Source organism: Gadus morhua, chromosome 8 (genome assembly GCF_902167405.1).
Source record: "Gadus morhua chromosome 8, gadMor3.0, whole genome shotgun sequence".
NCBI classification, from domain to species: Eukaryota; Metazoa; Chordata; class Actinopteri; order Gadiformes; family Gadidae; genus Gadus; species Gadus morhua.
In genome coordinates this window covers 26,183,248-26,206,384 of record NC_044055.1, presented here as the reverse complement: position 1 = coordinate 26,206,384, position 23,137 = coordinate 26,183,248, and the positions used below count along the sequence as shown (strand labels likewise).

The following is a 23,137-nucleotide window of genomic DNA, read 5'->3' as shown; positions in this document are numbered from 1 at the left end:
AACAGACGATTTCTTTCAAGATACAAAATTATCGACCTGTATTTGTTACATTCTGACCACCTTGCGGCCACTGGTCACATATCCCAGCCCTTTGGAGAACGACTGTCATGGATTAAAACATGCATAGGAAGACACGAAGAGTACAACCAATTGTACTGTGAACCACTGAGCATTGTTTGGGCCCACCCCAATTACATGTTTTTATTGTTTTACTTATTCGTAATTCAGAACGATCTTGCCAATATTTAGTTTGTGCTAAATATAATAATTGATATGTGACATTTCCTCAGTAGCATATGAATACAATTGCAGGCCGCGAGGAAAACAAAGCGAAAATTAAGACATGAAATCATCACACGACATATAAAAAAGTCACGATGCAAAAATGCACAGACGACTGCTCACGAAGTCTGTTTGTTTGGGGGGTCGCCGGAGTTTTACAGCATTTCACTTCAGAATTATTTATAATCTATCCTGGAGGCGTCCCCACATACTGAAGTGCAGGTTCGCTTAGGCATCAACTCTATGCACTTCAGTTCGACGGTTATTGGACAGATCTCCATATGATCTGACAGTGTCTCCATACTGCTCCTTCTTTACTGTCGTTGGTTAGTGACAGGCTCAGGGCTAATGAACACGTCAAACAATGTTCTCGAAGAGGACCAATCAAGGAATCACATCAGAAAAGAGCCCTTTTGATCCGGCTGCCAATGAGTGTGTGAAGACTTCGTGAACCGCACTCAATAGATGCTGCAGCAGGTCGGGTTCAGGTTGGTTCGGTATGCAGCGGGTGAGGTTCAGGTTGGTTTGGCCTGCAGACGTCCAACGCTTTGCTTCAGTACCATTCTTTTTTCTTGCTTAACGGATTCGTTTAAGTTGTTTAACGGATTTAAGATTAAGTTCACCATCATCACTGCAGTGATGGTGAACGTTTTTTTTTTTATTCCGTGCGTGAAAAGTTGGATCTACGAGTTGTGGGGTGTGTGCAAATGCCAGGGCCGTTTTTTGATCCCAGTCCGTCCCTGATAAGAACCTTGTTTCGTTTATCAGTTGTGCCTCTATATAGTCGATTCGATTAACATTGTATAGGATTTAACCACGTAGAAGAATTGATAGCGCACGTCTGCTATTCTTTTTTCCAGTATCTCATTATGCTCACATGATGGCGCTATAACCTTATAGTAGCCTAACTGATGTGAATTTTATCTGAATTACAGTTTAGCCATTTTGAGCACATTGATGGCATGCAACTTGAATGTAATGCAGTCGTAATCTTTATTCAGATAAATTCTTACAATCTGTACAACAATTATTGGGGAAGTCAGGTTTGTTTAGGCCTATTTGTGATCTATCCTTAAGACTTTAGGCCAACATTTAAGTCATTTTCCGCTACTGATTTAATCTGCTTCTGGTTTTCTTTAAAAAATATTACGGTATAAATGATTGGTCACAATGCACTGTGTGAATGTGTGTGTGTGTGTGTGTGTGTGTGTGTGTGTGTGTGTGTGTGTGTGTGTGTGTGTGTGTGTGTGTGTGTGTGTGTGTGTGTGTGTGTGTGTGTGTGTGTGTGTGTGTGTGTGCATGATGATTTCTTTGGAAATATTTCTGCATGTGAGTCTGAACGTGTTAGTATGCGTGTGCAGGTTTGTGTGTGTGCATGATGATTTCTATGGAAATATGTCTGTGTGTGAGTCTGAACATGTTAGTGTGCGTGTGCATGTTTGTGTGTGCACATTTCTGTATGAATGTGTGTGTGTGAGCACATGTGCATGTGATTGCGTTGGTATAGCTGTCTGTGCGTAAATATAAACCAGTGCTCCAGGTCAGGCGACGCCCTCCTTTGTTCCTCCAGGTCCTCCCGAGGAGACAGCCGTCTTCAGGTGCCCCTCGTCTCACGGTGCAGCGCATTGTTCCCCGGCTCAAAAGGAGGAGGAAATGCTGAGGCTGTTCTATCCAGCTCTATGAGTTCAGGTTAAACTCATCCCTCCAGGCAGTGTCAGTGTAATATAGCCATTAGGCTTTATTGGGAAGCTCTTGGATACGTTCTGTATGCTGTAATATTTTTATTTTCATTACCATAATGCTTTCATCAACTTCCTATTATGACACTCAATCCAATTGTCAATATTCTACAGTCTTATACAAACAATACAATGTTTTGAACTTTCAATTTTTTTTACATTTCTAGTTTTAAGTTGGACGTTTATGACATACGAAACGCTCAGATTCCACACTTCTCCAACAGTGCATACAAAACGGCACACACAATCACTTTCCCGATAATTTCTTTCATTCTTTTTTTCTTTCATGGCTAGTGTGACGTCCTGTGATCATCTGCATATGCGCTACACCTGACTCCACCCCACAGATGAGTGCTGGTATATACAGCCAGCTGAACCCAGCAGTCCAACAGCCAGCAGTCTTTTAGTAGCCTAAGCCAGCGTGAACACACCTCTCAGGGCCAGCCTGCAGACGCAAACCTTCAGCAACACAACTCAAGTTAGTATTTGTGTTGTTTTCTCTTTATTCTGATCATATGTATTTGTCGATGATCGTTTTGGAATTTGAGTTTCCGTAATATCTAAACTGAGCGTGGGATAGACATTTTTATGCAGTGCAAGACTTCTGAGTTTGTGTGTTTTTGATTCATGTATTTTTACCTGCAAAAATGCTGTGGTCAGTGTAACTAAAAGTTTCTCAAAGTATCATTTTATTAAGTTACTAAAAGAAACTGCAGTTACTTACTATTCCATCCGCATTTTACTTACTTTCCTTACTCCCATCATATCCACTCAGCCCTCCTGACTGACCTTGCCCCCCCCCCCACCCAGGTGGATCCCACCATGGCCTTGTCGGTGCGTAGCTTCTCCCTCCGCCAGCCCTCCTTCTCCAGCCTCTCGGTGAGGGACAGCGGGCGCAGCGGGTGGGCCAAGCCGCCGCTGCACACCACCATGTCCTCGCTGGGCATCACCAGCAGCGGCCTGGCCCGCTCCGTCTCCCTGGGCAACGGCCTCAATGCGCTGGGTCCCAGCTTCTCCGTGATGGGTGGCAGCAGCCTGGGTCTGGGCGCCAGCGACAAGGAGACCATGCAGGGGCTGAACGACCGCCTGGCCAGCTACCTGGACAAGGTGCGCTGCCTGGAGCGCTCCAACACCGAGCTGGAGGCCCGCATCAAGACGCTGATGCTGGAGAAGTCGCCAAAAGGACACGACGTGGAGGGGATGCTGGCCCAGGCGCACACCATCGGCTTGGAGGTCAGTGTGCAGGACAGCAGGACGTAGCAGTTGAGCTTTCAGGGTGACGTTACAGATTACTGCCCTGATCCCCAACCAAAGTTTGGCTAATCTGTCTATGAATTAATCAAAAGCCGTATCTCGTTAACTGGAATGAGCTTTACATGTAGAATTCAGTGCCGTCCGTCAAATCGTGTCTTTTTGACTCTGACTGTGCTCTTGAGCAACGTGTCCGTGACTCCTGCCTGCAGGTGAGGAAGAGGACCCTGGAGAATGCCCGCATCATGCTGGAGATCGACAATGCCAAGCTGGCGGCCGACGATTTTAGGGTCAAGTGAGTGTTGGGGCCGCTTCTCTTCCTCCCTGTGGACTTCACACCACCGTGTCAGATGCTGGACAGCCCTGAATAAATGACCTTTCTGTCAGACTCGAGGCGAGTGAGAACACCCTTCCCGCGCTGCCTGTAAGATACGTTGAGGTATGGCAACCGTGGGTTAGCGTAGCACCTGTCAGATCGCTCAGGGTCAGAAGGATGTATTTGTTTCTTCTGAATAACCAGTTGACACAGTGATGTTTAAGGGAAGGCACCAGAACACGCTGCCGGAATCATCTTCATCTTGTCAATCGTGTATTTCACAAAGGGTCAATGGTATGTTCCTGGCATGCCGTGGATGAATGCAAGTGCAAAGATCAGACGTAGCTGTTTGCGTGCCTGGGAGAGAGGAATGAGAAGAGAGTGTGTGTGTCTGTGTGTGTGTCCCTGGTCACACATTCTTCAATGTTGTCCGTGCCAGCACTACCAATACTCAAAGGTTGATTTCTGTGATTCTGACATTTACTCTACTATATACTCACTTCTTGTTCCTTGTGTTATTTCCCTTGTTAAGCACTATGTATTGCTGTATTTGCACCAAAAGCATGTTGTAAATAAAGTTTAGTGGTATTTCATGATGTCAGCTATCTCCCTCTCACACTCTTGTTACACTACAAGGAGGACTAAAGAGGCTCAGAAGGTACAGTTGGTTGCTGGTTTGTTCCACGTAGTGTCAAGATTCCCCTGAGCAAGACACCTAACCCAAGCTGCTCCCATCGAGCCGGCTACTGCCAGCGCCATGAGAGTATGTATGTGTGTATGAATGGGTGGATAAGTGAGGCTCTAATTGAACAGCGTGTGAGGGGTCTTTGTCTGTTGTCTCTTTACCACGGACAATGAAGTCTCAATCTCTGCACTGTGTTTAAAGATGGGAGGCAGAGGCCACCCTCTGCCAGTCGGTGGAGAGGGACTGCCTGGCCCTTCGGAGGGCCAAGTCGGACCACGACCAGATGATCGCAACGCTGAGAGGAGACCTGGACAGCCTAAAGGAGGAGATCTACTTCCTGAAGAAGAACCATGATGAGGTGAGATACCCCCTGGGCAGATCTTCACCATAAGATAGGAGATATGATAATAGATATCCATGAGGTATTACAGTAGCAAATACAAAAGCAAAACACAGAATATCAGATCGTTACATGACAAAAAAAAGGACAAACAAAGTTTTAAGACTGTAGGCTTGTTATGGATACAGCAAGTGTCTGTCGTCATTGTTTTGGAAGAAAGAAACTGTGAGAGGATATTGTTCCCTCGCTGTGTAGATGGGATGGGTCCACACTGTTCCTGTCGGAAACATGATCATGTGTGTAGGACCACGCCTTGCTCACTATTCTTTGTGTTGTCAGATACAACGATAACACACACTCGCAGAAGCTACACACGTGTGTGTGTGTGTGTGTGTGTGTGTGTGTGTGTGTGTGTGTGTGTGTGTGTGTGTGTGCGTGTTTGTGTGTGCTTGTGTATGTCTGTGTGTGTGTGTGTGTGTGTGCGTGTGTATTCCACTATATTTTATTGTTCTCTAATCTAGTCTAGTTGAGCCTAATGTAGTCTAGTCTAGTATTGGATTATGTATACTATAAGTAAGGGATAATGTATAGAGCTGGGGTTGATAAATTACTGGATTACTTGCGGAGTGATACGAAAGACGGCAAAAAATTCACTTTCCTTGACAGTTGTCAATTATACTTAGCAACGGTGAATTATTAAATATAATTCACCGCCGGAAGTTGTGAAGGGCCGATGCAAGTGAACGGAGCGTTCCAAGATATTGAGAAGAGCCGTGAAATAATATTGTTATATTTAATAGTCTAGAATATCCTAATGATTCTAGTCTTGTCAAGTCTGTTCTGTAGTGTCGTCTGTATGTTCTATCATAGTCTATTCTAGTCTGCTTTGTAGTGTAGTTTATTCTAGTCTAATCAGTTCTGTAGTGTAGTAGTCTGGTCTGTATGTTCTATTGTATTCGTCTTGTCTAGTCAAGGGTTGTAGTGGGCGGGGGACGTGGGGGGACGCTGTCCACCCACTTAATTCAGCATCTCACAAAAAATAAATAAATATATACATATAAAGATGTTTTTTTTGCACGTTTGTTTCCACTATGGCAGCGCCGTCTGCTCAGTTTGTCGTGACTGTAGGCCTAGCCTGTCTTTAAAGTGGTGGTAGCGTGGCGATGTTAGGAGCCTTTGGTTATTTTGGATTTGTGCCTTAAATGTGTTGAGTGACATGAGTGTTTGTCTAGACCTGTAGGTATTGTTTTAATATATAAGGTAATGCAAAGAAACAATATTATTAAACATGTTGATTTTTACAATTGAGATTAGTTACAGTTTCCATATTTGGCAAGTAACAAACCTCAAATTTCTTCTGAATGTGTGTGCGACCGCGTGCACGCTGGATTCCTTTTTGATGACGTCATACAGTCCCCCCACTCAAAAAAGCCCCCGCTGTTCTGTTGTCTAGTCTTATCTAATCTGTATGTTCTATTAGTTCTTTATTAGTGCAGTCTAGTGTAGTCCGTTCTGTAGTCTATTCTGTATGTTCTACTGTATTCCAGTCCTTATTTGAACTCCCATTGGCTGCTGGTGTGCAGGAGGTGGGTGCCCTGAAGGCCCGTCTGTCCACTGAGCAGGTGAGTGTGGAGGTTGATGCTGTGCACGGGCCTGACCTAGGGGCCCTGATGGCAGAGCTGAGGGTCCAGTATGAGGCAATCGCCCGCAAGAACAAGGAAGAGGCAGAGAACTGGTACCTCAAGAAGGTCAGTTTGGTCTCTCACTTTACCTAGAGTATGGGATTATTCCTGAGTTGCATCAAAAATTTACTCTGTGTTTGTGTGCGTGTGTGTGTGTGTGAGTGTGTGCGTGCTTGGTGTCGGCATGTGTGAGGCTGTGTGTGCGTGTGTATTTGCATGGCTTTGTGTGTGCGGCGTCTGCGTGTGTGTGTGTGTGTGTGTTTTTGTGTGTGTGTCTCCAGCTGGAGGCGGTGCAGTCTGAGGTGAAGCAGAGCAACGAGGCTCTGCGCTGCGCCCAGGGGGAGCTCAGTGAGAGGCGGCGCTTCCTGCAGGCCCTGGAGGGGGAGCTGGAGAGCCTACGCAAACAGGTACCACAGGGCCAACTCCTGAAAGGACCACACTTATCGTAACCATTACTAACAAAGGATATAAGTAATGGATCTTTGAGTTAAGCAAGGAGAGGCAGCCACGATGGTTGGGGGGGTCTGGGGGATCCAATCATCGTGGCCATCTCTCCTGGTTTGCTGCCAAAGACCATTTACCGTGAGCACGCTTGACACAAATGGCAACAATGACAATATATCAATTTGGTCTTTGTGGTAACCCATTTTGTAAATGACTTGTATTGTGATTCACTGCTGTGTTGTACACAAACTCTGTGCCGACACACATTGATACCATAAGATGAAAGTGCTACGTTGCCATTGTATACATTTGTCGCAAGATGTGTTCACCCTTTAAGGGCTTATTTTATGCCAACAGGTGTGAGTGTGATTAACCATTACAAGCCGTTTGGCTAATCACCCTCACACCTGGTTTCATAATATCATCCCTTTTCATGCTTTTCGGGCAGAATTTCTACAAGAAGGTTATTTTGAAACATCCTATAGGTAATGTCTCCTGAATCCCGGAGATACGGTTACCATAGTTTGATCACGGTTACAATGGCTTAACTCAAGTGAAGGGATTTGAACAGAGTCTAAATGGAGTGGACATGCAGACCATTTAAAAAATGTAAAATGTTTGGAAACAAATAAAGTGAAGAGTTAAACAAATAGCTAAAGCGATAAAGTTTGAATACATTTGAGATGAAATTTAGAATAGCTGAGCTGTTAAAGGGCAACTTCACCGGTGGAGACATGAATCTGCATTGAAAGTGGGTCATATATTTAGTCAAATAGTAACATGAATCTCAAATTTTGTCCCTTCTTGACCGAGAAAAGGCAGACAGTGACTTTTTGGCTCGTTTGCAGACTCCCGGAGCTCTTTATCTAAATACATAATATTATATAATATAGTAGGTATTTATTAAAATATTATATATAATATCATGGCTAAAAGCTGTGTTCGCCTCCGGATGATATTAGGAATTAAAGACTGCGTTGGGTTCTCGGACATCTCTGGTACTTCCCCAACAAATAAAGACTCGTAGTGGGGGATATCTCAGCCAGAGTCCTGCATGGGTTCGGGTACCCGACGGGTGACCCGCACAATTTCAATGAAACGGGGGGAAAATAATGTCGATACTGTGTCGGACAAGGGTGCTGGTTGGGTCGGACGCCTGAATAGCGCGGGTCGGTCGCGGGTTTTTGCGATTGCGAGCGAGAATTCTCCGGTGCTGGAGATGTCATTCAGGAGCAGAGCAGTACACTAAAAAAACGTCCACAGTGGATGATGTGCTTTTTTTGCACAACAATCTAAAGCACCACGCCAAACACCGGATAGTGCAAATCCCCGGCGTTCCATCTAATGTGTCTAATTTTCCTTCGGGTGTGGGTCGGGCGTCGGTATCAATTTATAGCGGGTCTGGTCGGGTGCGGAATGTAATTCTCGGGTCCGGGTTTGCAAAATAAGACCCGTGCATTGATTCTCGGCCATGGTGGAGAAGGAATTTGGGGAAGAAACATTGGTTTTGACTCTCTGAAGTCCAGATTGAACTGCAACTTCAGATTGATGTGGAAGGACCAGTGGCGTCGGAGAACCCGACACAGTCTCCCTCTGGAGCCCCACTGCCCACTGCCGCGAGGCACCAACACCGCGAGGCACCACCGCCACTTGGGCTCCGGCGGAAGACAATCGTGGGCAACAATCCCTTTCTCCTCCATGTCGCGGTTTAGTCTACTTCAGATTGATGTGGAAGTGGAAGTTCAATCTGGACTTCCGAGAGTCAAAGCCAACGTTTCTTCCCCCAATTCCATCTTCACCATGGCCGAGAATCAATACACGGGTCTCCACTTCAGCTGTTTTCCATTGCAAATTTGCTTCTGCCATGGTTGGAGGTTTGTGTCGGTCTAGTTCTCTAGCTAAGCAGTGAAGAAACATGGCGGACATTGTGTTTACGTCTCGTACGCCAGCTCGAGCCCCCCTCATTCCTTATTGGTGGGCTTATAAATTTGCGGAACGACAGAGAAGGGTCCATCTGCAGGCTTGGGCGTTTCCGTCATGACCCAAGTTTCATCTACCAATCACGAGGTGTTTCGAAAGGCATACTGGGTTTCGCAAGGCATACTGCGAATGTAGCCCTATTGGGGCATTAGAATATCTAGATATGGACTATTGTCTAGGTTCGTAAGGAGGGAAGAATTAAATGACAGCACAACGATCAACTGGAGCCACAGGTTACTATTAAATTGACTGTATTCTTGGTAGGAAAAATTATAACAAAATGGATTTCAGTGCAATCAATAACATTCACCAATGTTTCACAATTTAGACCATAACATTAGGTCAGGAACAATTATCTTTAACCACCATAGAATGGCTGCAAAATGTCCATCAGAAAAAATAAAATATTTAAAAAAAAAAAATCCTTGCTAGTGTTCCTTAGATTCTTCGGTTCGGCCAGTTGAGCACGCGTTAGTCGAAAGGGGCAATGTCAAGTCAGAAGTCCAAAGCCAAGGGTCATGTGTGGCGCTTCAGAGTGCTTTCACCTGAGATATTCAAGTAAATGAAGGTAAATGAATGATATGCTCCTCCTGGGCACAGGTGATCTCGGTCCACTCCTTTAAATAAGGAGGTATCTTCTTCCCTAGCTCGCCACCCCGTCGTCAAGGGGAATTCGATCCAGATCTTAAAGTTTTTCCAAGGACAAAAAAAACTAAAACCTAGCCTAAATAAAAACAGGCTATTATACATGGGTCTTAGAATAACACCCTTTATGGCCATAATGGATATCATCAAAAACATACTGTTGAAACACAATAGTATTGCAGTAACGCAGAATTATCTTTTAACTATATCATGAATTACAAATCATTTCAACTCTTTTAACCATGAAATATGATTAAATACGCCTTAGTTAACATGTAACATAAAAAACATCTTACAGGCTTCACCTCAACATATTAAATTCAAGGCTATAATAAGTACATCTAGACCAGTCTTTTTAAACATATGCTACATACCATTAGCACAAGTAGTGCATAGCAGAGCATACATGCTCGAGTTGTACACATTAAACACCACAAAAGTAAAGTACAAACAAATTGAGTAGCAAAGTAAAATGGCTTAGCTTCCTATTTTCTATCAGCTTATCAGTGAAATAATGTGCTGCTTTTACTGTAGCTCAGAACAGTTAACATAGTCAGGTTCACACACACAGCATCAGCGGTAAAATACAAGCATTCTTAATGAGCCTCGTGGTAAGACACAGCATGGCTAGCACAATTAGCAATGAGCATTAGCTTCTTGCTTCATGAACTCACCAAGACTCTGCCGAAAACAATAAAACTCCCTGCGCTATAGGTCATCAATTCCCTCTCTCTCACTTCAGGTTCGTTTCCCTTCAACTCCACTCAGTTTTTATATAGTTTAATAACTGACTCTCTATAGTTGACTCGTTTTCTCAGCTTGTTTCACTCGTCTGCTTGTGTTAGCGTTCTAGCTGCGCATGGACGACAGAACGTGAAGGGGTGGGTCTGTATTCTTAAATACAGCCAATAAGACTCCAGTATGAGCAAAATCACTGATTGACAGCTTAATAACCCGACAGGTAAACAATATAAGGCTTAAGGGAATATAACAGACAAAGAACAGAGGGGAAACTTTATTAGAAATAAGGGGATAATATGGGAAATAAAATAATATATCAGGGCCCTATTTCCAACTGGTTACATGAAGCACAGTCGCAAGGCATACTATGCTTTCATTCCTTAATGGAAATTGTACCTCTCTCATTAGATTTAGCATCATGGAGCCCCCACTTGGCTAACGTTAGTTCTATGCTACCCGTACTTACTACTAGATCTTATTTTGAAACTTCTGTTTGAGAAAATCTAACCGGCGAATGTTCCAGATGTTGACAGCCATGCGAAGAAGAAGGGGTGCGGTGTTGACGTTGAAAGTTAGGCCGGTTTATAGTAGTTTCCGTTGTCCGGTTATTACCGGTCATTGACCGGAAAAAAATGAGGAGGACCGAAAATTCTAAATGTTCCCGGTCAGAATGACAAATGGAAATAATTCTCTGCACAATTTGAATTGTGTTTAAATATGCTACAGTGGTCATTTGTTTAGCCAATTCATGTTAAACAATGAGGGTTTTGATTTCCTACCACTATCCTTGAGCCGGGTCGGGCCGGGCCTTTGATCGAGCGTTTGTGTTTTTTTTGTTTTTGTTATCATTGCTTTATTGGCCTAATCTGAGGAGAAATCTATGCCATAAACAGAAATATTATAGGCCTTTATTACACGGGTCTTCTCAATGCCGTGGAACTCTCCGTTCACTTGCATGGGTAGTCATGTAACTTGTCAACCCCAGCGTCTTCGGTTGCTAAACGACGTCAACGTCTTTGGCAGACTATTTCACTGCTGATCAACACTACGAATGCTGGTAACGAATTGTAAAAAGACACACCATGTGTCTTTTTTTTGTTATTTTCAAGTTATTTTCCAAATAAGATTTGAAAAGCTTTGGAAGTTTATTTACAACCCTATTTACATGGTTTCGGAGTAGTACACTTTGACATTTTAATACAGCGAGAAAGGCGACGAAGAATAAGAAGGGGGCGTTCCAGTCTGCGTAAATGGGAACCCCCACCACACGAGAACGCCCATTTGTGTCTGCAGTGGGATGGGATGGGATTTATTGGAACGAGTGGCTTCTAGTCCTCGGCCCTTCTAGCAGGCAAGCAAAGTTCTACTGAGCTCCAAGGGAAGACTGGGTTAGACTGAGTAAAGAAATAACTATTTTTTTATATTATAATAGCGATTTTCGAATGATCTATGCCGGTTCTGTATCGGTGAAAAATTAATATAAAGCTGATAAAGAAATGGTTGTTTAAATCAGTGTTAGTCAAGTGTTTGTGTGTGTGTGTGTGTGTGTGTGTGTGTGTGTGTGTGTGTGTGTGTGTGTGTGTGTGTGTGTGTGTGTGTGTGTGTGTGTGTGTGTGTGTGTGTGTGTGTGTGCGCGTGCGTGCGTGCGTGTGCGCGTGTTTGTGTGCGTGTCTGTGCGTGTGTCATCCCTTGTAGTAACCAGGAAAAGTGTTTTTCTTTCACATCTAGTGAATCGAGATAAGCTCACAAAATTATAAGGCTTGTACCGTTGGACCACTGATATGTAAAGGCTCGATTCCACCGGACGCGTTACGGCAACGTTACGGCAGCGGCACGTCTTGGCCGCGGTCACCGCAGCAGATGGGTTCCACTCTAATCAATGAGACCATTTCCACAGGGCGCGGCTGCAGAAGGTCTCAGCAACATCCCAGGAGCGGCTCGCTGGCCGCAGCGCTATCATTCCGTAGCATTTATATTTTTGCCGCAAGCCGTTGCTGAACCGCGTCAATTTCAACAGAGCAGATCGATCAGGGCAGGAAGTGAAAAAGTAAAAGCCATAGAGCATTCCGGTCAATTTTCAAAATAAAACACAATAAATAAAACACCAACATTATTACGTCATGACCGGTGGCACCAGGTCAGCAGTCAATCAATCAAAGGGACTCAGAGGGTCGGCAACATGGACGACGAGAGACCATGTTGCAGTGAGTACATGAGGTTTAGTATTATCGCGTGATCTCGTGATCTCGCGTGAATACGATTGACGCAGGCCAGACTTCGCAGCCGTTCCGCGTCGCGTACGTCCCCGGTGGAAATCAGGCGTCAGACTGTTTGAGATGCGGGTGTCTGCAGCTAGCGACAGGTTAGAGCCGTTAAGACAGCAGCAGCGTAGTTTAAATGATTTCTTTCTCCAGGGGAAGAAAAAAAAGAAAGGAAATGTGAGTTGGTCATAGTTTTATCCAGGAGGATAATTATTAGGGATGTCCGATATTGGCTTTTTTGCCGATATCCGATATGCGATATTGTCCAACTCTAAATTTTCGATTCCGATATCAGCCGATACCGATGTCGATATTTGGGTTATTTTTCCTCAAACCTAATTTAGGTAACATTACATATCTCCTGTTGTGGAATTAACACAACATGCTTAATGTTATTGTGATGCCCTACTGGATGCATTCTTGAATGCAACAAGGCTTTCCAAATGTTAACATTGTCTGTGCAAAATAAGAAAAATACTTCAACTTAATTTAAGGGAAAAGTGCCATGTTTATTTTTAATTTTTAATGGTCTCAGACAACAGTTTGGATTACACTCTCCCTGAGATAATCTTGACAATGCCCACAACAAATAGGGCAAACTTGACTTCACAAATGATAAAACATTGTACCTGAACAACTATGTGCAACATAGCAGTATGTTTCTTTAACTAAAACTCAATAACCTTAATTGAATAAATGCACAAATATGAGTCAATTACAATGTGCACTGTACTGCACAATTTTGAAAACATTTATTTGAGCTAAAAAAAAAAAAAAAAAAAAAAAAATCGGTTTTAAGGCAAAAAAAATCTGATACCGATATTGACAGATATTTCATTTTTATGCTAATATCGGGCCGATAATATCGGTGGGCCGATAATATCGGACATCTCTAATAATTATATTTTCAGACTAACGTTAGAGTTGTTGATGTTAAGCTGATGTTGTGATTCAACATCTAACTCTTGCTAGGTAAAAGTTGTTATTATGAACGTTAGTAGCCAACGTTTGCTGGCAAAATGTAGCGGACTTTACAGTAAAGAAAAGGACAAAAAGCGATTTGATTAGAGATGACTGTAAAAAGAACATTATTTTTCATTATTTGTCCTGGATATTGTAGATGCAAAGCTCAGTGAGCTATTTAACCAGGATGACTTGTTGACTTTGCAAAAGTTGGAAGAGACACTTCTGAGTGGAGAGATTGATGCTGCAGCCATCGAGAAATACCCAGAGTTGAACAGAGAGTCACTTTCAGTGCAGCTTTCTATGTTTCGCCTGAACTACTCATTTAGCAACAGTGCAGAGGCTGCAGGGATCATTCGTGGATTGCCCGTAGAGGTACTATTTGAGCAAGTGGAAAACCTGGTCAGGTTGGTTCTGGTAGTCCCTGTTTCACCCTGTGAGGCAGAGAGAAGTTTTAGGGGACACTCACACTAGGCCCTCTGGCCGTGGCCGTTGGCCGTTTTCACACCTAACCGTGCTCAAATGGCCCCATTGTTCTCTGGCCTGCACTCACACTAGGCCATCTGGCCGTGGCCGTTGGCCGTCGCAACTTTGGCCTGGCCACTAGTGTTGGCTCGTTCGTTCGCGAACCGGTTCGAATGAACAAGTCTTTAGGACGAACGAACCGAACCGGTTCGTCTCTCTCGTTCGTTCGGTTGTCTCGTTCACCATTCGATTCACCGGAAACTCGACTGAACGAACGAACGAGTTTCCGGTAGCACTAACTCCACTGAGTCTGACTGACTCAGGTTTGAACCGTGCAATAGCGTGCATTCCATGATGCGATTCACCGTTACTGGAAATTAGGCTGAATCGCGAACGACTCCTCCACGTTCAGTCGAGTTTCCGGTGAATCGATTCACCGGAAACTCGACTGAACTGGGAGGAGTCGTTCACGAACAGTGTTGCCAGATTGGGCGGTTTTCCGCCCAATTGGGCTTCTTTTGTTTACGTCAGGCGGGGGAAAAAATACCTTGGGCGGGTGTATACATTTTGGGCAGGAAAGGAATTTGCGAGAAATATGGTCACGTAAATAAAATATACAAACGAACAGAGCTTTGTCTCCCCGCGACCTTTTATTGATTGAGTCTAAAACGTTCTCATCGATTCAGCCAATGAGAGGACTACAGCATGTAAGCAATCGCGTTGCCATGGCACATGGGTAAACAAATAGGCACCACCACACAAGTTAACTAACGATCGCTGGTAGGCTTCAATATCATGCAAGCACTTGTTTTATTGTTATTTTGTTCTACATCACAATTGCAAGCTTTAATATAGTATTAGTATTGTTATTACCTACCATTATGAGTCTCGTTTGGTCTAGTAGGGAATTCGCACAATGGTGATTCACTGCTTATTATCTATGTTATTAGCGCTACTTGGAAGACACCTTTTAATTCTTACTGCACCCCATTATGTATTAAGGATATTTATGAAAAAAAGGCAGACATGTGCATTATATTTATATTTACACTTAACCTGGGCCATTTCGTATTTTTTTTTTTTTTAATCTGCAATATTTCAATTGGCAATATTCTTCCCATGTTATTTATCAGTCTACAAAACTGTATGATAAGGCCTGCAATTAAAGAATTGATTTGATATGTATCATTTCAATACTGCCATTCAAAATGTGTTTTCCTTTACAAATGTATCTTTTTAGAAGAATAAAATACATTTGTGAATGTTTTGCAGTGTAGTTCATTTATGACATATTTCTGTTCGAACCATTAATGGATCTGTCAGGTTTCCGATATGTGTCCCCTCCAATGTTAAACTCGTTCCTACGCCCCTGGACGGACCCATTGACGGACGAAACACCTCCGGGACCGGACGAAACGGTCTGTGTCCGTATTTACCGTAGGGTGTGAATGGGCCTTTAGTCAAGGGGCAAGGTTTGTAAGGAGTCGAAGTAATCAATTTGTAAAACAATATGTGAAAGAATTTAGCATTGTTGTCTGAGAATTTGATCTTTTCCATCGTAAAGTGTAATTCTGGCGAACCCAGGGTATTTTTCGGCATGAAAACACATAAAATAAGCCCTCCAGTATAGAGCTTGCACGGAGCATCTCTTATGGCCCGTTCAGACTACACGATTTCAGCCCGATTTTGCCCCGATTCTTTCGTTGCAGACAAATTTGCGAATCGTACACGGATTTTGACGGGTCGGCGACGAGACGAGGTCTTGTAATGTGACATGCTTGAGATCTGCGATGCTTTCGTCTGCGACGTTCGAAAACCCCACGACGATAAGTTTGGCATGTGAGAATTTTTTGGGGAATCGCATGACGTATCCATTGTTGACATGAAGGAACAACGCCCCCAGTTGCGTGAGGGAAACCCGCGAACAGCTGGAGCTCACGCGCAGTGTTTACCAACTGACTTCACTGCACTACGCTGAGTAGGAGTAACTACTGCAAAAATGAATGCGATCAATAACCAGAAGAAGGCTAATAAAGAAAACGATAGAAAATGGAGCAATATAATGGAGACAACTTTGGTGGAAATGTGGCAGCAACGTCCCTGCATTTTCAACCCAAGAACGAGTCCACAATCTTTTCTTCTTTTTATTCCTTTCCGTCTCTGTGGAGAGGACCGCCAGCATAATGCCTAGTGCTAGGTACTCGGGATCCATTGTTGACGCTTTGTTGCTAGGCTACGTTGTTGCTGCGTCTACTTTGCATAGTTCATGTCACACGCAACGCAACTACTGTGAGGAATTGCCGCATTGAGCAGATATAAAAACTACTGGAACCTTTATGACAAAAATGTAAAAAGCATTTATGTTAGTTCTAAATCTTAGATTTCCAAATATCTTGCAAACGTGAATGATACAGAGTAGAGAGCATCGCACCCTCGAATCTTGTAGTGTGGCCAGTCTTACGACGAGACAAGGCCCGATTTCCTGGCTCTGAGATCGTATAGTGTGACATGTTAAATCGTGGAGGAATGTCTGAGAATCGTGTAGTCTGAACCGGCCATTACAGCCCAAATGTCTTACATTGCATCGGCTAGGGACATAGCAACGCTTCCAAATCGGCATTTTATAACCACTAATATTGCTCAAAATAGCACCAAACCTCTGCAGTAATATGATTAGGGTTCCTAGCAACAACATAGTTACCGTACCGGGAGTTAATTTAAAAAGACTGTTTTACAAGTCGGAAGGTCCATGTTTAAGATAGCCTTACTCTATGTTTGCTACTGTTACTGTTACAGCTGTTCTCTGGACTCCTTCCTATGTACATATAAGTTACAAGTTGAATGTTAGAATAGCCTATAGACTGAAGATGATAACTAGTTAAATATATGCAAACACTGTTTTATGTTCATTACCAACTACTATAGAAACCTGCATGATGTAGTAAAATAAAAACACACACATTCAAATCAAGATGACATTAAACTTACTGTTTAGCTAAATTAAAATTACAATATTCACCATAGGACATTAATAATAATACGAATTTGTTTTATTAAAATATTTTTTTCTAAAGACTCAAAATACTGTTCCATCAGTTAAAAGCAACAATAACATACAGTAAAGAACATTACACAACCTTACACTATAGGAATGTGTTCTGTAAGGCACCATGTCTGTCTGCAGCTCACCCGGTACCGCTCAATGTGTCCTTCAGGTGAACGTTCTGGAGGGAAACCTTGGGGAGACGGGCCACAAGTATGCGACGGAGATGGAGCGCCTGCAGGCCACCCTGAGCCAGCTGGAGGACGAGCTGTCCCAGCTCCGGCTGGACATGCAGCGCAACAAGACTGAGTATGAGCAGCTGCTGCGCATTAAGCAGACCCTGGAGATGGAGATCGCCACCTACAGGCGGCTGCTGGAAGGAGAGGAGATGTGAGTTCAGATGTGGGTGTGCGTGGAAGGGGTAGGGTAGTTTGTGTGAGTGTTGTGGATCTGTGTATAAATTAGCTTGCTATTGATCCTCATTGAAATGTATAATATATGAATCATGAAGTTTGTTTATTCAATGTGGTAGTCCATTGGATTAAATATTTTGTGTCACCAAACAGGATTAAAGAAACGGCTCCACCTCCTAAAAGTAAGTTAGTATTTCATGTATTGTACTTTAATTTACAATCATCATTTGGTGTTCCTTTTCTGCATTCTTCAAGATGGAGATGAATTATCCAACTGTTTCTGACACCTTTTAATGCTTCCACATTTCGTGGCAAATTCCACCAACACAAAGCAATAGTTCACCCCTTGTCCATGTGATATTCTATTTACAGAAGAGCCTGAAGTAAGGACCAGGAAAATTGTTAAAGTTGTCACTCAGACGATGATTAACGGGAAAGTGGTGGATGAGTCCAGCGAGGTGGAGCAGATTGAGGAGCGTAAGAATTGAGGCTTCTAGAGAGAGCCGGGACTGGAAACACCGCCTAACCCAGACAGCCAAGGTCTGCCATGAACACAGCCGAAGGCCGCCAGGGAAAACAGCCAAAGTCCAGTGATCCAAGAGACCATATCGTACCATATTATTGAGACCCGGATAAACCTCCTTTGATTCCTGTAAATGTGTGTGGAAGAAACACAACCATACGCTTGTAGCCTTTGTGTTTAGTAAAAGTACAAAATTTTAAAGGTGTTGGAAAAGATTGAAGAATTTTGTGTACGACTTCTAAATTGTTAACAACTAAGATTAGATTATTATTAGAAACTACATTATTAAAAAAGATTAAACCATTAAATACATTTTTTAATGTGTACATTAACAAATGTATTTTTGTTTTTCTTCAAAACGAAATACCCATCCTCTGTTAGTATAATATACCATTCTTCAGAATAAACTTTTTGAAAACAATAGCGTGGAATCCCAATTTGCAATCGTACTGTTTGTGTCATGAAAACTAGGCAGTTATCAAGATTACAGGTTTTGTTTAAAACTGCGTGGGTTTTGTTCCCACTGAGAAATGTGGACCGATACGCAGAGCTCGGTAGTGGAAGATAATCTACGCTGATTACAATTAAAGTACCGGGAGACATGAAACTCCCCAACCCTGACCTATATACAATAGGTCTCAGATGACAACCCATTGTGTGTGTGTTAATTTGTGGGTATGGATGGCCTATATATTTGTCCTTTTTTTAAACTGTATGACAATAATCTAAATGAAAAAATAAAAACATGATGGAAAAGACAAAAAACTGACGAGACCTTGATTAGATAACTGTAATGCAGCATAGAAAATACCCATGATATTGGAAACCACCTATTCTGCTATTCTAGATTATGATAAAAGGTCAATTTTTGGTGTCAAGCCCCAAACATAAAACTGTTGTTGGATTCATTGCTGAATTAAGCAGAGATCAAACTCCAAGAAATGATGCCATTTCTGAAACTGTTATATGAGCGCAACTGTTAACGATTTAGCTCTCCGGTCCGTAATCTGATAACCATGTGTGTGTGTGTGTGTGTGAGGCAGGGCTCTGTTTTCCCTGACTGCTGTCAATTGGGGATTATAAAGAAACCTGAGCTGCTTTACCTTCCTACCGATGAGTAGCGTGAGAGGTTTCACAAAGATCTGCTTGTGTGTGTGTGTGTGTGTGTGTGTGTGTGTGTGTGTGTGTGTGTGTGTGTGTGTGTGTGTGTGTGTGTGTGTGTGTGTGTGTGTGTGCGTCCGTGCGTGTGTGTCTGCGTGTGTCTGTGTGAGTTTGTCTTTGCACATACCGATGTGTTTGTTTGAGTACGTTCAATTAAGTGTGTGTGTGTGTGTGTGTGTGTGTGTGTGTGTGTGTGTGTGTGTGTGTGTGTGTGTGTGTGTGTGTGTGTGTGTGTGTGTGTGTGTGGTGTGTTGTGGCATCCCGCCCCATGAACCTCGGCCCGGGCGGGTCCGAGGTGTGGTGGTAGACGGCATATACCGCCGCCACCCACCGACTGGTGACAGAGAGCACCACTTCTCTCTCCCCAATCAGCGTGATTGGGGGACACCTGTGGGATGGAGCAGGAGCCATGTTAAAAGGGCCACGAGGACAGACAGAAGGGACCGGGAACCATGGAGAGCGAGAAAGCCCAAGAGACGACGACCCATTAGAGGCTCACGGAGACCCTAAGTCGATCTTGTTTATGGACCCTGTATACCCCGGTTTTCCTGTGAATAAATGCCAAGTACAGCTAGAACCCTGACTATTTGACTCATTTATACCGGGAACCCGCACCAACGAGTACCGGGTTACCACTGTGTGTGTGTGTGTGTGTGTGTGTGTGTGTGTGTGTGTGTGTGTGTGTGTGTGTGTGTGTGTGTGTGTGTGTGTGTGTGTGTGTGTGTCTTTATCACTATTTGGGGAACAAAACCTGACAGCACACTCACGGTATGGGGAACAAAATTCTTGTGGGGAACAAAAACCAGGACCCCACCAGGGAAATCATTGAAATGGATAGGACTGACGTTGCTGATATGACTAGTGCAAAAATTTGAATGAAAAAAAAAAAACCCACACTTCACAAAAACCTGCAAATGTGTGTTTGAGTGTGTTTGAGGCTGGCCCTCTACAGACTAAAGAAGGGTACTGCAGGTTCACTTTTTCGCTCTAAAAACACACACTCCACACACTCCATCCACCAATCAAACGCTGACCTGCCTGTCACGTGAGATGATCACTTCGTCCACCAATCAAACGCTGACCTAACTGCACGTGAGATCATCCACATTGGCGGGAGATGAGAGGCGCCATACTTCGACGAAAAGTCAAGACAAAGGTAGGCTAATACGAAGATATGTGCATTTCTAACTTGATTAACATACAATTTATTTAAATGTTTTGAAGGTAGAAGAATCAAATATTTAACCCGTTTAGCCCTAGGGTATTTTCTCAGTCATTTTGCTGCATTGTAACGTTTATTTATACATTATATAAATAATATATTTATAAATTTAATATTATAAGAATGTATTGCTTATTTTTCATAAATGTGCAACTCACTGAGTGGTTAGTGGTGTTCGTTGATGTTACAAATCAAGTATCCTAGCGAAATCGGGTTTTATTTGGCATTTTATATATCCATTGAACTTGTACTGGGGGGGGGGGGCTGATTACGTTCGGTTGTAGTCTTTTCGCTTGGTTCTCCGTATCAACAGTAGAGGCTAGAACCGAACGAAAGGACTACAACCAGCACCCCTTTCCGTTTCCGGTCATCAAGCAACGAGTCTTCCAACAGAAATCAATGGATTTAAAAAATGCCAAATAAAACACGACAGAAACTTTATTTCGCTACGATACTTGATTTAGAACATCATCGAACACCACTAACCACTCGATGGGTTTCACATTTCTGAAAACGAATGTTTAGGGTTGTTTTAAGGACAGGGTTGTGCATACACGTGGCCCCCATTTTGAAGCAGGCTGGGGCGATTCTAAGGCCGGTTTGCACCAACGTGAGGTGCGTTCAGAATCGCAAACATAGGCGAACGTTTGCGAACGATTTTAAACATTTTCCGTTAAACGAACATAAGCAAGCAATCGTTTACGAACATAGGCAAACTGTCTGAAGAGGTAGTTCTCCACAAACGGAGATGGATCGCGGTGCTCTCTTCGGCTACGTGACATTCGTTGCCATGGCATTAAACTAAACTATTGAAATAATTTACTCCTTTCCTACACAGAAAGCAATAGATAAAACGTTTCATATAGCCTATCTACACCCTTACTTCAACTGTTGTCTTTTTAATTCTAAAATGCGATTTGAACGTTATATCTCAGTAAGTGGGTACAACTTCGTTTTTTTCAATATAATATTAACTATACAGGCTAAATTGATCTGTTAAGGGGTAGGACCAGATACGTTTTTTACTTCCTCCTTCCCCCTTTCAAGCATGTGGCAAGTGTCTGTTATTTGCTTTTGTTTTATTTATTCATTTTCTATTTTAACTTTTTTTATTGCTTACATGTTCTAAATAAAGAAATCAAATCTATTCCCTACAGGCAAAATGGCGAGAAGAAGGGCAACCCCTCAGCATATTGCAGAACAACATGCCATCAGTGCCACAGACCAGACTGCCATGTTAGAGGTGAAATACATAAACTCCACCAAAGGCAAGTGTGTCTCTGTAGTGTTAATTGCACTTAGTACTGAAGATATCTGCTTTTGATATTTCATAGTGTCTTAGTACTATTACGTTAAATTATGTGTCATAGGTGAATTCAGAGTTTGTTTTATTCCCTGCACTATGTTGCCAACATGGGCAATACATTTGTTTACTAAAGGTGCCATGACATGCCACCAGGGCCCTGTACCACGAAGCTCGCTTAGAGGGTTAGCGAGGTATGTTGAGTTCCAAGCCTGGGTTAGTTGTACCACGAAAGTCGATCTCTTTTAGCGTCGCTGTATCACCATGGTGACTTATGCTCGCAACCAAACCTGGTCGGGAGCAGTTTTTCGGCTTAGTCTAGCCGGAGATCGGCTACTTAAATCGGCGTGCGCAGCCTCCTAGCCCCTCCTCTGACAATGGCGTCACCATTTGTGGGTGTTCCCGTGGACCCCGGTGCACTTCTCGTACAGGCGTCTCTACGGAGACAAGGGTTTTACGGGACAGAACCGATCCCTTGGCATTGTCTGACGATATTCAGATTTCAGAATTTATTGTCATTGTGCAAACAACGAAATTGGGGTTCTTCATGAGAGATACAGATTCTCATCAGAGGGTGTTCGTTATTTGATCGTCCTTTTGGACCTTATGTAGACAATGATTACTGTTGCGCATTGTGTCTCAGTGACCGAGTGCTAGAGTGGAGGTAGCGCGTCAGTCTTGAGTTTCTGCGGGGGGTTCGACTCCCAATAACGTGAATTTATGTGAAGCTTAAAAAGTCCTAATTCTCGTCATGCATATGGAATACTTATTCACTAAAGCTTATGGAATTATATTTTTGTGCTTATTTCGAACTTGAACCCATATTTTCAAGGCCGTGCTGGCACCACATCTATGGGGGTAAAATGCATGATGATTGACCGGCGAATTTGAACCCCGGTCGCTGGCGTTCGGGTCTTATACTAATCCACTGTGCTACAGCCGCTACCTCTCAGCGGTCCAAAACATGCGATACATTTCTTAAATAGGGTGTATTTAAAGTGAATTCCCTAAATTATAGAATAAGGCAGGATGGACGTTGCTTATGGATTTTTAAATCATCATCATTCTATTTGGATTAATGGCGAACAATTCTGCATTTGGCATAGTTTTTTTACAGACAATATGCAGAATCTTTTCACTTATACTCATATAGACTGCTTGATCTATCGTAAAGGTGAGAAAAATGACGCAAAAAACGCCCCTTTCACGTGAACGCGCACTGAACCTAAGGCGGAAAACCTGGTTCAACTAATTGAATCTAAAGTGAGCTTCGTGGTACCATTTAACTCTGATTGCGTGTTGCGGCTCTATCGAGCCAGGTTTTCCCAAGAAAGCCTGGGTATGTTCAGCGAGCTTCGTGGTATAGGGCACTGGTGTGCTGTGATTAGCCGTTGCAAGCCGTTTTGGAAATCTGCCCCATATGACATCATATGGGGCAGGAAGTGGGCGTGCGTCCACCTAGATGTGTGCTGGATAAATCAGTCCACCAGCCTACCCAGTGGACTGAAGCAAATGTTGCTCATCTATCCGTCACACATCTAGGTGGACACGCACAGCTAAGGGGCCGATTTCCAAAACGGCTTGTAACGGCTAATCACACCACACCTGGTAGCATGTCATGGCACCTTTTACTAACTCTTACTTCTGTCAACAGGCAGGGGTGTGTTTGCTCTGTCCC

The 23,137-nt window shown here is 43.3% G+C and overlaps 1 protein-coding gene across 1 annotated transcript; it reads left to right on the top strand.

The window, feature by feature from the left end:
• The first annotated feature begins 537 nt into the window (after positions 1-537).
• krt1-c5 (keratin, type 1, gene c5) lies at positions 538-18,196 on the top strand. Its single transcript, XM_030363149.1, has 10 exons — positions 538-801; positions 1,853-2,499; positions 2,832-3,254; positions 3,485-3,567; positions 4,475-4,631; positions 6,197-6,361; positions 6,577-6,702; positions 17,010-17,227; positions 17,404-17,432; positions 17,623-18,196. Exons 3-10 carry the CDS (start codon positions 2,844-2,846, stop codon positions 17,736-17,738), a joined length of 1,305 nt encoding a protein of 434 aa, XP_030219009.1. The 5' UTR covers positions 538-801; positions 1,853-2,499; positions 2,832-2,843; the 3' UTR covers positions 17,739-18,196.
• The last annotated feature ends 4,941 nt before the right edge of the window (positions 18,197-23,137 follow it).

Excerpts from the sequence above, each read along its gene's own strand:
- krt1-c5 (XM_030363149.1), top strand. The coding sequence starts at position 2,844 with ATGGCCTTGTCGGTGCGTAGCTTCTCCCTCCGCCAGCCCTCCTTCTCC. Across the intron at positions 3,255-3,484 it reads CGCACACCATCGGCTTGGAG|GTGAGGAAGAGGACCCTGGA; the intron begins GTCAGTGTGCAG and ends TCCTGCCTGCAG. Across the intron at positions 3,568-4,474 it reads GCCGACGATTTTAGGGTCAA|ATGGGAGGCAGAGGCCACCC; the intron begins GTGAGTGTTGGG and ends CTGTGTTTAAAG.